General features: G+C 43.9%; 1 protein-coding gene across 1 annotated transcript in view; it reads left to right on the top strand.

Moving 5' to 3' along the window:
• Window positions 1-15,727, top strand: part of MLYCD (malonyl-CoA decarboxylase) — a 471,153-nt gene that overhangs the window by 180,198 nt on the left and 275,228 nt on the right. The window contains exon 2 of the mRNA XM_069216838.1: window positions 14,851-14,963. Coding sequence (XP_069072939.1) covers window positions 14,851-14,963 — 113 coding nt within the window. The remainder of the gene's footprint in view (window positions 1-14,850; window positions 14,964-15,727) is intronic.

Below are 15,727 nucleotides of genomic sequence, written 5' to 3'. Positions count from 1 at the left end.
TGGCAGTGCTAGCTAGCTGGCTCCCTCTTCTAGTTGGTTGATCTTGCCAGTAACATATGTGTTTCATAGATTAAGCTATGCACATGTAGGCACAAATGGTTGGCACACTGAAACTGTAAATTGCACTTTAAATCAGATATGTTTCCATTGATTGTTCCATCCATTACTTGGATAGCTGATCATTTTGGAGCTAACATGCTGACAAGTGCTGAGCTTCTGGGGTGTGTGAAAGTATCAGACAATGTTCAATCTAGGCTTGCCTGGCCACTTTAAGTTCTTTAACCTTGGGCCAGTTGCAATGGAGAGAATACATTTGGATGTCTGCCCTATCAGCTTTCAGATCTACTTTCTGTGCCTGCATGTTGACCATGATAATTGGTAATAAGTGTTTAATCGAGGGAAGGGAGCTTGGGAAATAGCTATCACATCCAAGGAAGGCAGCAGTCCTGCAGATTACTCACTCCCGACTCAGAGCGGTAGTGATGATGCCCTGTAATTGGAATGAGTGCATTTCGAATCCTTTATTAAGGGTTTATTTGAGGGTATTTCTAGTGTCTGGTGTATTGGAGGGAAAGTCATGTTTCTGGTGCCAGCAGCTGTGGTAACTTCAGAACCCAGAGTACATCAAACTTTTGTAATTTGATCGTGGAATCAAGATGGCAGACCGCTGCAATGTGAGATACCATCTGCCTCAGCTCCTGCCTCTCAATGCCCCCCTTGATGCTATTAACTGAGAGTCCTGGGATCCGAAGTATTTACTTTGAAACAAATGACAGCTTCCAGAACAAGCCAGTCCCCTGAATACTTCAGTTAGGAGCAATGCAACAAGAGATCCATTCTATTTTGTTGGCTTAGGGAACTAGGGCCATTATTAGGAGGGATGACTGGAGGCATTTGTACCTTGCCACAAGAGTTCAAATTCTTGGACATGGCGCAAGACGAGCCAAAGCAAAAACATTTGCTTAGAAGGTTTTGATTATTCTAGAACGAAAGTCAGAGGTTCAAAGATAAACAGATACTTTAGTACTTCTGACCAAACTATGCCGACTGGCAGCAATGGCCTGCTAAGCAGCTTCTGGGAAAGTAAAGTCTTAGGTTCTGGAGCTGGAACGTCGATTACAAAGCTGAAACTTAAATGATTTCACAGAGAGGCACCACTGGAAGTGGAGCCTGCCGCTTAATTTGCCAAAGCATGGGAAACCTTACCTGGCTCAGACATGGAAAAGATTGATGCATTAATAGCTCTTTTTGCTTTCTGTTGGCGGGGATGCATAGCGATTCTTAGTTGGTGGAGAAATTTGTCTGGTTAATTCTGACAACGAGTAAGACTTATCCAAAACTAACTAGTTATCCAACTCCCAGCGGTTGGCTTCTTTTTCTTAGAGAATTAAGTGGTATTCAGCAACAAAAGATCAAGCAATAAGAGGTCTGTGATGCACTTCGATGTTAGGAGAGGAGCTGCAAGCATGGTATACTGAATGGATCCGCATGTATCTACCCTTCACAAGCAGGTGTGGGTAACGCGCCGAACCCCGTTCCTGATGGGGATTGGGCTCTAGAATGATTTCCCATTAACAAAGGTTTCCTTGTAAGTGCATGTAATCAGTTTTGTTGAATGTCATGCCATTTGTACACATCATTCGTTGGTTCTTCTGATTGAATGATGTGATGATGTCCTCAGATCGGTCCTGCTGAGGTTGACAATGGTTTTGGCAGAGCACAGAGAATATGATCAAGCTTGGCAACCTGGAGGAAGTAAAATTGTAACAAGGTTTCCGTAGATGACTGGCAGCTCTGCGTAGGTGACTGTGTAAGCCAACCTTGTCTGCCTTTCAAATGGAACCTATGCACAGGTTCTGGCTTGGCTCTGTTTGCAAGCTGGCTGGAGGAGTGCTCCACATCCGCAATGCTTAAGTGAGTGCCAGGCTTTCCGAAGCCTGTGTGTCTTCTCTGGGTTCCCCAGGGGCAAGCTTACCAGGCAGTGGTGTACGTTGAGGACCCTTTCCACTAGGCCTGGGTCTGGGCCCAGGAATGGGGCCAGATGTGGCAAAGGTTCTGCCTGAGACGGAGCCCACTGTTGTCTAGCATGATCTCGGAAAACCGAACCATAGTGCTTTTTTAGACTATCTCCAAAGAGGCCCTGCTACCCTTTGTGCCAGATATCCCTCCTGTCTGGGATTTGAGCAACTGAGAAGTAGCCCCCACGGGCGTATGGGCAGCCTGGATAGGGCAAAGTTTGAGCCACAATAGGACCCCTGGGTCCTCACTCTAGGGGCCATATGCTGCTCAAGGCTCCCAAGCCACACCCAAGAGATTTGGGGGAGAGCTGCTGCTGACTACTTGGGCCTCAATGCAAGCACAGAAGCAGTCCTTGTTTGAGTTGTCGATGGTGGTGGAAACCTAGCTGTTTTTCCCTGACGCTTCTTCTAGGCAGAGGGGCTAGCCAGCAGGCAAGGCGTGGGGCTGCCTACTGGGCAGGTGACTCTTCATGCGTAGGGATGGAACCCTGGCCAGCTGTGATAGGTTGCTGATGTGCTGATTGCATGGCTAGGCTGGGATTTGAAAACTCCTATGATTCTGCTTGGGTGTCTTCACATCTGCATTGGTGGGCCAGTGGCAAAGTCACCTGCCTCTGCTGCTATGAGAGCTGCCTGCGCAGAGATAGGACTCCCAGTTAAATCACCTCAAAGTTTTTTTTTTTACTGTTGAAAGTGACTCCAAGCTGGGAAGGATGATGGGGTGCTGAGCTGTGTGGCTGTGCAAGCAGCAGACTGGCAGTGCTGCATTTTCTCATGCAGATGTGTGAAAGTAGCCTGTGACTGTCTTGAGGTGCCGGGGTGTGAAATGTTATATAATATCTACCTAGCCAAGGGACAGGATGCTTTACAAACCTAATTGTCCTTCTGGTTTCTATGCAGTGAAGTGAAACTTTGACAGCATTCTTACTATGTCGGAGCTCTAAACATAGCCACTCTAATTATGCTAGGTCTGTGCACAGTAACAAACTTAAATGTTTAAGGATATTCACTGTCGCCTCTGCAAACCCCTCCAGACTGTGAATATACTCCTGACAAGGACAGAAGTAAAATATAAAAATTCCAGGTTGGATGAAAAATGGGGTGTGGAGGAAGGGAATTTGGAATCATGCACACGCTTCTTGTGTGAGCAAATATATGCAAATATACTCATGTATATTTGTTTATTGTAGATGGAATTGACAAAAGATTGTTCTTTACACTATTATGAATTCCTAGTATGCATTAATCTACCCCATTGACAGGACTTTTACCTGCGGGTGCACTTATGTGGCTTCCTTTAAGAGTTGGACCCCTACTTTATTTTCATGTTGCCCATGACGATTTTACACCAAACCTATATTATTAGTCTGTTTTAAACATTGGTATACATCAAACAAGTTTTACTAAGTGATGCCTCCAAAAAGTTGCACAGTAGTTAATCAAAACATTTTTTTAAAGTTACAGTTTTGTTTTGTGTATACTTTATTTTGGTAGCAATCATCAATTTTCCATGTGTCTGTGCATACATGCATATAATTAGGGAGTATTCTTGGACCATTACAGTTGCCTCATTATATTTTGCAAACTGAAGCTACTGTCAGTATTGTAATCTGAGTTCACAGCTCACTCTGTTCCGCTTAGAGTGCTCAACCTAATAGTAACGTAGTAAAGGATTTGCAATAATGAATCATGTATGTGTTCGAACCACATATATATGCTACATATAATAGACACACACACACATTCTGCTTTAACGGCAGTCACTTTTCTCACAGGATCAAGCATATGGTTGGCCCTACGTGCCAAGTAGACAAAGAAAACCATGGAAAATTCTTATCCTTGACCCCAAACAATATGTCCTCAGCATGGGCGACAGGAATGCCACACCACTGTGGTGCTGCAATCACACAAAGTGTGTGGGGTGGTAGTAGAGAGAACCAGCCTCTTTTGGCCTGTTCAAAGTATGCCGGTTAGGCAATTGCCTTAGTGGGTGTGGAGATATGGATGTGACAGGTGGCTAAACCTATGAGGGAGTTCCCTTCACGAACTAGGTGGTCTCACACACATTATAGTGTCATGCTTCATCATATGGCCACCTAGCCCCACCCAGGCAAGATAATACTACCTGGGCGAACTCAACCTCATAGTTAAAGGAACTTCAGAGGGAGTGCTGAAATGTTATCTTGCTGGATATTAAAAGAGATCCAAGTGAGAGTGGTGATAGATAAAATTACCTTACAAATCACCTGTTGGGTTCGGAAATGTAATATCGGTGGTTGTAGGTAAGAGTAAAAACGTGGATGGAGACGCCTTTGAGTATGATGACTCAAGGAGTCTAAAAATTGGGGACCAACATGCCCATGCTAAGAGCCTAAACGGTCTGGGGCATTCATCAGGGTTGTGGATCCCTAGAAGTGAAGAGCATCATTAGATGCTCGTTGATAAAGGTGAGTGTTTAAAAGAAAGAGGGCCTACCTGAATATGTTAAAGAGGTATGGCCTATAAGAGAAAGAGGATAAAAATCAAAACATGTGAAATCTCTGTGCCACTGCACTCCAAACCACAGCAAACTAAGGGTAACAAAATCATGCAGTGGACACTACACACATTCTTTGAAGGGTGGGGAAACCTGTTTGATTGTCTTACCCTGTATGAACAAGGCGAATATCCTCTGGTCTGGGGACTGACGGAGGGGGGTTGCCCCTTGTAGTCACACTCTCTTTGGGAGACACAGGATAACAATGGGCTAAGGAAGGTAAAGTTTAGAGTAAGGCTATAAGGAAAAAGGGTTAGTTCAACGGAGGAGGTAGAAACTGCATTGCATTAAAAGTATAGCAATCTGCTACAAGGAGGTAAAAATATATTAATCCAGTAGTATGAAAAAACATCCTGTTGTATGAAAAAACATACAAGCACTAGACAAACATGCAGGGGTACTTATCTTACAGAAGATCAAAGGTGGCCCCACATAGGGGGGACTGACTTACTACTTCAAAGGAGGCAACACGATAGTGCACCTATGAGGTCCGTGTCCCAGCCACTTGCTCAATGGGGCCTGCACGTGGTGCGCTATAAGTAATGAAGCCCAGGGGGTTCGCTAATACCAATTAAGCTCACATGTGCCCCTGCATTCGGGCACCGTTGTTATCAGACTTCCGGTGCTGGGAATGTGAGTATCAGCTGACCGGCGGGCCGGAAGGAAATGATCAAGAGACGCAATGCATCTATCCGGGCCTCCAACTGCTGGGAAATGTAGTCCCAACGGTCGGATGGCCATTTGTGTAGAGGTTGCTAAGGCAACCAAGATCCGTGCTGAGGCTCTGAGGAGCTGCTTCTCCAGATGGTGCAACACAGAGTACTGGGTTCTTCCCCAAGTAGGGGAGCCTTAAGCCCACAACTCTTGTGAGCTGAAGAAGAGAAGCGAAGGAAAAGAAAAAAGGGGGGGCAGGGCAAAAGGTTGGGAAGAAGGGGAAGAGACAATGGGCAGGGAGGATGGAAGGGAAGGCAAGAGGCGGGGACAAGGCAGGGGATGTGGAGGAAGGTGCGATGAGGAGTGAAAGGGAGGAAGAGTGAAAGAAAAGGAAAACAAGAGTGAGGAAAGAGCGAAGAGAAAAGTGAAATGAAAAGAAAGAGGAGGGGAAAAAACAGGAAGAGAGGGAGAAACTGATAGGGAGAAGGAGAAAGGGGGGAAAGAGAAAAAGGCGGTTATACTTTTAGAGAGGAAGCGAAGGAGGTATTAGTGACGGTCGGACCTACATGGATGACCACTGGATATTATCGTTGAGTCCTGTGGTGTCAGTGTGCAGCCTCCATACCCATCTCTGTTCATAGTATAGGAGTTTTTGTTTCATGTTTATAGTCGGATTGCTGGAATTGTCTACGACATACCACTCCATGTCGTCGGGAGCATGATTGCTCTGAATGTAATGTTTAGTTACATGGCTTGCATCCCATCGGCATCTGATGGTACTTCGGTGCCCGCATATATGTGTACCCACTCTCCTTGTGGTCATGCCGATGTACATGAGTTGACAAGAGCATTTTATCATATAAATTACGTTTTTGCCACCATAAAAGCACAATAAATCTGTACACAATATTTACAAAGTTAAATATTAAAAATGAAAAACAGTTCAAGCTAAAAAGCATGTAGATCCTACAGTACAGTCATAGAGACAATTTAGGAGGCGCGAGATTTCCTGACTGCAGCAATTATATAACTAAGTACAGAAGAGCAGATTTGAGGCATAGCTAAAGACTGTAGGTATCTAAAAACCTCTTTATATCCTGTAAAGTGCTTTTGCATTAAAATTGGGTGCAGAGACTGAGCTCTAAATGAACAAACCAATTTACAAAATAACATAAAATGCTCTGAGATTTGAGAAGAGACAGCGTCACATGGGAAATGTAAGGAAAGATCTGCACTAAGGCCAGCAACAGGAAAAGCAACTAAATGGCTGATCAAATTTAGTCTGAACCCTGTCAAGTAAAACCTATATTTAGGATTGGTAAACCAGGTTAAATATGAATTCATTGCTGATCCATTTTAAATTTTAATGTAGTTTACAACAGAGTTCATACCCAGGGACCTTACAGTTTGGCCTTCTTCCCTATGTAATGCAAATGCTCTCTTCACTTTGTCTTTTGTACTTCAATTTACCATTTCTGGGAAGTCAAACAAGGTATTCAGGCCCAAACTAAAAAAAAGTATTCCTAATACAAGTCAGCCACGGGATGGAGAGCGAAATTTCTGAGTGTAAACAGTCTTTTAGAACTTCTTGTGAAAAACCAGCCCCTGCGAACTCCAAATTTTCTGCCAAATAACAGGGGGGAGATGCCAGTGAGGTGCTCTCGATACTCCATTCCAAGTTCAAGATGTACTATATAAATTGCGGTAGTACGAGAAGCCACAAGCAGTTGACACAAAAATGTATTTTCCATTATCAGTAATTTTGTTGGCGTGGCCCAACCCCATAATCCTGCCCCATGAGTTCCCATGGGTAGACATTTTCTCCTGTAGAGCCGGATCATCTCCCTGATTGGCTTAAAACCAATCTTTGAAGCAAATCTGAATACCGTATCACACGCTGCCCCCATTTTTTGAGCTCTCTGTTTGATTAACCTCCTCCAAGACCCACTGGCATATAGCTGTAAACCTAAATATTTAAAAAATTGGACTTTTTCAATCCTAGTCCCCCAATATAAAAACGCTTAGATTTTGTACCACAGGGCCCGCACGTCATTACAAATAACTGTTCTTAGTTAACCGTACGTTTTAACTTAATCATAAAATCATTAAGTCCATTTAAAAGACTCTGAAGGTGATTTGCTGTTAAAGCTAAAAGGACAGCGTCATCCGCACATAAACGTACGGGGCCACTTTAGACCCATTTCTGGGGATATCTTTGCTGTTTGTCTGTAGAAAGGTTCCTAGAGAAGTTTATATACAATACAAATAAAAATGGAGCTAGGATACAGCCCTGCCTTACACCTCTGGAAGCTCTGATTGGTGCAGTACACCCCCATCAGGATTATAACGAACTATAGTAGTTGTGTCTTTATGTAAACTTTTTATTAAGTCCAGTAAAGGCTGGTCAATACCTGCCTGACACATTAGATGCCAGAGAGTTTTCCTATCCACTAAGTCAAAGGCACAGGAGAGGTCTATAAAGGCCATGTGGAGGGCACCGCTCCTGGCCTTAACATACGTCCCCCAAATGAATGTTAAGTTAAGGGCCTGTTCTACTGTCCCTAAGCCAGATCTAAAACCATATTGGTATGGTGAAAAAAAGGAGGTGGCATCTGCCCAATCTTCCAACTTTCCAAAGATTAGTCGCCCAAGGATTTTATAGTGGAATCTAGCAGCAAAATTGGTCAATAGTATGAGGGCAGATTTCGATCACCCTTAAATATGGGGACTATAATGGCCCCTTTGCAAGAGTCTAATAGGCTACCCTTAACTGCTGCCCTCAAAATGTTAGTTAAAAGAGGGGTCCACAATGCAACATTATATTTAAACAGGTCCTCCCAGACACCATCTGGGCCTGGAGCCTTGCCATTAGATGCACACTGAATGGCTGTGGCCACGGTTGGGAGGTCAATCAAATCGGCTAACCACTCCTTGCTTATCCTTTTGCGAGCTGTACTGGAATCCCTTCTCTGCTCACCCACCCTGCTATCTGGGTTAAAAATATAAGTAAGGTGTTCTATCCAATCCTATTCACTAATGTGACATTCAGTGCCAGAGGTTTGTTTATCAGAAAACAACAGCTGATTTACAATTTCCCAGGAGAGCTTGTTATCTTTTAGCTGGGCAGCTTTTTTCAAATCCTTCCAAGCCTTCCTTCCGATTTCCTGTTTCCTGTTCTCTAGGGTCTGCTTACAGGCTTTCCTTGCTTCCCTCACCTCTTCTATATTACCCACGGTTTTTGTAGTGGCCTTTTTTAACGTTTTGAGTGCTGCTGTACATTCTAGCTTAAACCATGCATTATCAGGAGACTTTCTCTTTGATATAGTTTTGGATAATTGCTTTGCCACCAAGCTGGCAATTTTGGTGAAACTCTCTATAATATCATTAGAGTGTCTATCTATTGAAAGGAAGCATATGACATCATTAAAAGTTCTGCTTATTAAATCTTGAAAACATTTTACTGGCTCAATATCCTGCCACTTTAAGTGTACCCCCTTATTTTCAGAATGACAGAGCGGCACATCTACTGTATCGGCTGCTTCACGACTTACATCAAAAGAAGGACACACATGAATGGAATTATGAACACTAAACAGGAGGGGGGCACATCATGGTGTATTATTTTGCTCAAGAGATCAGACAAAAGGAGCACAACATCTATTGTGCTCCCCTTACCCCTTCCGGTAAACGTTGGAAGCTTGTGATTAGCTTGCCCTAGAGCCTCAGATGCATAACTTAAATTGTGCGATAAAATCAGTTAATATACTGCTTTGCCATAAGCTGAGTGAACAAAATGAGTAACAGGAGTTCCAAATATATCAATGAATCCGCAGACTAAATATGCTGGGTGCATACATTTCGTAATATTAAAATCCCAGGCCCATATAACTGAAGCAATCTTATGCTTTTGCCCTTCAACAAACTCCGTAAGTATTTGTCCTAACTCTTCAATTATCCCTAAAGGCTGTGCAGCGAAAAAAATAAAATAAAAATATATTAAAGCTACATTTAACATATTGGCTAATTGCAGATGTAAAATTTGATAGCATGGGGTAGTCATGACTATAAGACCTTCAATAGCACAGGAGATAAGTACAGTCAGACCTCCCTTTCCTCTCCCTGCAGATGACTGTATTGCAGATACATTATAAAATGTAAACCCATTCAAAGCTATCATGTCAGTGGCTCACGTTTCTTGGCAACAAATAACATCAAATTTTTGAACGAAAGACACCCAATCCTCATTAGAAAATTTACTCTGAGCCCCTGAAATATTTTAGGGGACGAGCTGTAAACCCTATGGGGAATCGGCAGTAGTGTTCTCACAACATCTTCGGTTCGATGATTGAGGAATACTTGTGGTCATAAACGTCACTTGAGTTGGACTATTAACGTTAACTTGGTAGCCTGACGGCTCTAGGCGTCAGTCGTTCTCTGCTAACTGTGACACAGCGATTTGAGTGGAAAGGAATATTCTTGGGCAATACCTTCTGTGACATATATAGAGATCTACGAAGCCTACAATGTGGGGAGTTAGTAGCTAGTGCAAGTGAGGGCAGATAGAAAAAACCTAGGGGCCGTATCAATATTCCCCTTAAATTACTATTAATAAAACTAACTTGGGGTAGCAGACACTGTACTACCTCTGAATCCTTAAAATTAAGGACCACACATTCCCCTTCCACAGCCTTCATCGTGGGACCAATCCAATGAACTCGATATACCATGATGATTTTATCAATTAGGGATTGGTGGTATCCCAAATTTTTCCTACACCAGAATACCACTTTATTTGTGAAACTCTGGCATCTCTCATAAACACCTTCTGCCAAAGGTGGGCATTTACAAGAATCAGTGTATATGGGGTGCTATTCGGTGGTAAGTGTAAATAATCTGGGACCCCTTTTGAGTGAGCAGGTGCGAGGAATAAAGTCAGATTTGCTTGTTTTTCCTTAACCCCTAAAGGGTGCATGCATTGGTGCCCTTGACCTACATCCAAGATATCAGTGTCGCTACCCCCTGTAACAGTAGTAGTTGGTAAAGTGCAACTTGTGGGAACTGTAAGAGCTTGGGCATCTCGTTGGGACTCCCCCACAGTTTCTAAAGAATTAGTTCTCACAGGCCCTATTAGCTCTATTGTAGGTGAGATTGTTTGATTACCCTTTACGAACACCTTTAATCGGTCCTCGATTTTCCCTAAACGAATCATTATTGGTTTTAGGGCATCAGCAATTAGAATTCTGATACGGGAGAAAAGCTCCTCTGTTATATTAACTGCCCTCCCTTTGTCCAAATCAGCATTAAGTGTGCCTTCCTCTGGGTTAAGATTCTGAATTAGATTGTTTTTTTGAGGTCCCGTTCTCTGCCTTTTTGCCATTATACCCACATCCATTCTTTTTCTTTTAACACTTTTTTATTTTTTGTCCTTCACCCCTACCAGCCTCTAGATTTCGGGTAGGAAGGCCTGCAGGGGAGTTCATACACCAGGGCAAAGTCCTCTGAGGCTCCTCCTCATCTAAGTCATAGTGCTGGCTTGCATTATTCTCAATGGGAGGGGAGGCGGATAGGGGCAGTCTCCAAGCAGTTAGTTACATTTCTTTCGTTATAACCCCTACTGCACACTGCAAAACACTATCTTAGATAGTGCCTCCTGCTGAGACCCTGGAGTTAAGGGCTTTATGTTTACCCATGTCTCCTCCTAATACGAGACCTTATCAGGCACAAGGGTTCAGGGAAAACAAGGGGGCTTGCAGCTAAGGTACCTTGTGAGGTCCCCCAGCTTCAGGGCAATACAGAGCCAAAAGGGGTGGCCCAGCCCAGCCTTGTCCGGCCGAGGACAGGTGAAGACGGGCCCGGGTTTAGCCGCGGCCTTGCGCGCCACGTGCAGCATGAACACCAGCAGCAAGACATGCACCTCCAGGTGCATTGGCGACATTAGTGGCTCCTCCCCCTGCTGCAAAGGTCACTGGGAGTTGTAGTGCACCACCCACCTAGCGTCCAGAATCACATCCTGCGCAGCGGGAACACCAACAGTAAGAAATGCACCTCCAGGCCGGCTACTCCCCTGCCACAAAGGTCGCTGGAGGTTGTTGTGCACAACCCCCCTCCGGGCATCCAGAATCGTGTCCCATGCAGCAGGAACACCAATAGCAAGAAATGTGCCTCCAGGCATGTTGGTGGCTCCTCCTCCTGCTGCAAAAGTCACTGGGGTTTGTAGTGCACCCCGGGCATAAAGAATTGCATCTCACAGCAGAACTCATATTTTACTTCTTTTGAATGATGGTCACTAAGCTTTGATGTGTAGGCTTGGTGCTCTCAGCATTGCAGTGCCCTAGTTTTCAGCATCTGACTCTCCCACTCTCGTGGTATGTAGATTGCATGGGAAAGGGGTGGCTGTGGGCTAAGGCATACTATGGGCCATCCCATGTTCCTCCTCCTATGCTTCACAGAAGCACTGGAGCTTTGGAAGAACAGAGGAGGGGAATTCTCCACAGGTCTTGTCTCCAAGTCATTTCTGTCAAATGAAGACAAACAGTTTGTCCTAAACGAGGAAGAATCCTGGACCGACTACATCTTCCTGGCTTAGCTCATTCAGTACCTGTTTGATGTGTGTCATTTGCTGCTCGTACACTGCACGCAGGAACAACTGTTATACATACACAACAGGAGCTGTGAAAGGGTGAGAAGCATCTTAGCCCCACAGGGGTGAGGGAATGGTGAAGTTTGAGGTCCTATGTCTTCTGGGAGACTCTTTAATTGGGGAACTCAACCTTCATTAGGTAGTATGTTTAAATATCCTTGTAGCCTGCTACTATAGTCATCAAAGTCATGTGCCCTTGTTATAGGGGTGAGCCTTTGGCTCAGGCATGTAATGCTAGTTGGGTCCTTTTATATCAACAAAGTGGACTATAAGCAGAGCCACTGGAATTATGCGCCTAGGTAAGCCCAAATTATGTGTCAGGTTTGACTAATTTATGTGGCAAGAAAGACACATTATGTGGCATAATGCAGCACTTTTTGTGACAGTTTTGTAGCATTATTCTGTCTTTTTTTTTTTTTTTACATGTTCACACTGTCTGGTCAAAGGGTCCTACCTTATTAGTAACAGTTTAACACTCAAATATAGTAGTAGGCAGTTGAAAGGTGGCTACTCAACGTTTGTGAGGGACCTTCCATGTCTGCTGCAATTATAGTAACTTTTGAGCCTTTTGACTTAGAAACATTTTGGGGGGTAAAACTCTGCAAATTATGCAGCATATGCTGAATTATGTGGAAAATGTGGCAAATCCATAATTATGTGGCAGATGCTGCACCAGCAGAATCACATAATTCCATTGTGCCTGACAATACTTTTATTGTCTTTACCTCAATGAATAAAAGTAATAGAATCAGCTACTGCTCTCTTGTCTTCAATAGACCAATCAGCGTTCTAATAATGTTACATTTGAATTGGGGTGATATACAGGTTATTGCTTTGAGCTAAATTACATATCATGAACAAAATGTATAGGGTTGATTATTAACCAAAATATCCTTCAGCATAAGCAATATTCATTTCTTGTCGGTGTCCAGCTAAGCAATTGTTTGTTAAACTGAGTTCCTGAATATATAGCATACACATAGCAAAAGAAAGCTTTGCCCGTAAGAGGGTGGCAATTGTGTCTTCACCCTCTTGTACGTGCCATATCTATTATAAAAATGCTGCTGTGCCTGCATGAAGAGTGCGGTTTAAATGCCAGTCCTTGCACAGTGAAATACTACCCCAAATCCCCTTTCTCCTCTGCTGATTGGCTCAGACTGCATATGAAACCTCTCCATGGGCAGGGGAGGCAGACACTTGTGATCGGCAAGTGGAAGCTTCCATCATGGCAGGTTTCTCTTGCACGTGCTTTCTTGTGGATTCTGGCGACTTTCTTGATATCTTTGTTTATTTGGGGCGGCTATGTAGAATATTCAATGGGATAACGGCGCCCTCTTCAACCTAGGACTTAGCCTACAATAGTAGCTCCGGCACCATGGCATGTTTTCATGTTTGTGGCAATTAGTGACCCCAGTGTATCCCTACTTTATATATTGGGGGCATCCTGGGCTTAATTGTAAATATCCCTAACTTGATGACGGCCCTCGCTTTATGGCATCCATGTTTGAGACTCCCTGAGAGCTTTCAGTGCATATTTGCAGTTCTCTCTGGCATAGTCTGGGCCTTTCTTCATGTTATTGTATTTTTTCCCGGCCCGAAGATGGCCGTTGTGAAATTCAGGGTAGGTATTTACGTTCCAACGATTTGAAAGTTGCTCGGCCCCCTTTTTTTGCATACGACACAACATACTGCTCCGTTTTTATTCCTTCAGTGCTTTACACAAGCATTTTGTTCCTGCCTTTACCACATGATTTGTTCATTATTTATTATAGCTATAAGAACTGCTTGCCTCTCCACGGTATCCGGGTCATATTCAGCAGTGATATCCATCATTCCCCACGGTCTTCTCATTTTTGCATTTATTAAACCTCACCTGTGTTTTCCTCCATGTACTGTTCAGATTTGATTCATATTGTAACATCAGGCCAGTTACAAATAAGCAGGGGCGTAGTTTCCGGGGGAGTGGGTTTGTGGGGGAAGGGTGTTTGGGGTATAACACTCCCCCTAATAAATGTATTCTGTATTAAATAGTTGGGTGCAGGTGCTTTTAGTCAGGTATTCTGAGTTGTTTGTCCGATTCCACTTGGAATTTTTACACACATATGACAAAAACGCACACTCTTGTTTCTGTTTTATGTGGTCTCAAATAGTTTTTTTTCATACATATAAAATATTGAGTTTTAGGCACCCCTCACAATCCGCACTACTCTCCCTTCCTACTGCTGTTAAGCCCCTCCCCCTAACACGTTACTCTATAATGTATTATAACCGGCGTGATTGTTGGAAAATTATAAGCTCACCCTCCGGATCCCCCCCACCCATCTCCCATCTTTCTGACCAAGCTACCCTACCCCCTGTAAACGAGCAGCGCAGGCCCAGCTTTCCTTAAATCGTCACATCCTCGTAGACTCTGGTGCAAATCCCGTCATGAATCCCCCAGTGCTGTATGTGCCTGAGCGTTCAGGGGGCGCAGTAATAAATAGCCCTGCATTTCAAGATTGCTTTAAAAGTCCGGATTGCACTTGTGGTGAAATGTGTACTGCCGCGCTATTACAGTATAGATCCTCGGTTATTTTAATACCGATCATTAGTGAATTTCACTGACCGTAGTAACAACTTAAAATAGTGCTCTTTTTTAGACGAATTCCGGTCATCTAAGGGTGTGGTGGGCCCTAACGGAAGCAAGGAAGCCCGTCCCCTTCCAGTGGTTTGGTAGTAAAAATGAGGGTAGTCAACTCACCCAATAAATGAGCTGCAGTGGGCACCTCAGGTCACCGGGCCCAGGTGCTACTGCACATGCCGCACTGTTGATACCTATGCCCATGGAATTGCCTCATTTCTGCTTAAGACAGCTAACTGCCCATGCGCACAGACTTTCTGATTTGCGTTCATTGTCCGAAAGAGAATCTAAAACATTTCCTCTGAGGGGGCGTGATGTGCACAGTTCTGCGTGAGGAGAGTGGCCTTCTGTGCTGTGACCACGTATGTTTTTTCCATTGCAGGAGATGAACAGCGTGCTGAAGAACATGTTCTCACAATGGTTTTCCGTGGGGTTCCTGAACCTGGAGCGCATTACTTGGCAGTCACCTTGTGAACTGCTCCAGAAAATCAGCGAGTAAGTTGGTGCTCTTCTGAGCCTCGCAGTGTGATTTCAGTTCAGACGTGTGCAGCCTCTTGTGTGGACTCCTTGTCTGTCTGTTTTTCTTACTCCGCCTGTGTAGGAAGCTGTAACTTCTCTTACTGGCGCTTTAAGGTTTGCAACTCATTGTTATTTCTCTGACGTGGTGAAAGCGCAGGCCACTGATTCACCCCGAATGTGTGTGCAGAGCCACTTGTGCTTCCATTCTTCTCTCTTGGTCCATTATACCAGTGGTTCCCAACCTGTGGTTTGGGGACCCCTGGTGGTGGACCGCGAGAGCCTATAAAAGTAAAAAATATTTACAAATATTGACAAATTAGGTCCCCAGCTTCCAGTAATGACTCAGGCGGGGGTCCCCGGATTCCCATGATGATTCAGTGGGGGTTCCTTGGGTTCCATTAATGTTAATGTGGGGGTCCACAGAAATCAAAAGGTTGGGAACCACTGTATTATACTATATATCAGTTTTTTATTTTTTACTGTCAGCGTGTTTATTTTTCTTTGGACCACATTACTCTTTATAACATGATTCAGTAGATGAAGTGGTGGGTGGGGGGGGGGGGTAGGTTCTAGGGTGAAACAGTAAAGTAAGATTAAATAGAAGCGAACATTGAAATGAAGACAATGTTTAGGATCAATTTGTATAATGGAATGTAAAGTGGTTTAGAGAAATGAGTAACCAAAATTGCGTGGGTGCCACAGCAAGGTAGAAGAGAGAGTTGTTCATAATAACAAGGATG

Source organism: Pleurodeles waltl, chromosome 12, assembly GCF_031143425.1.
Source record: "Pleurodeles waltl isolate 20211129_DDA chromosome 12, aPleWal1.hap1.20221129, whole genome shotgun sequence".
Classification (NCBI taxonomy): Eukaryota; Metazoa; Chordata; class Amphibia; order Caudata; family Salamandridae; genus Pleurodeles; species Pleurodeles waltl.
This window is presented reverse-complemented; position numbering and strand designations above follow the sequence as displayed.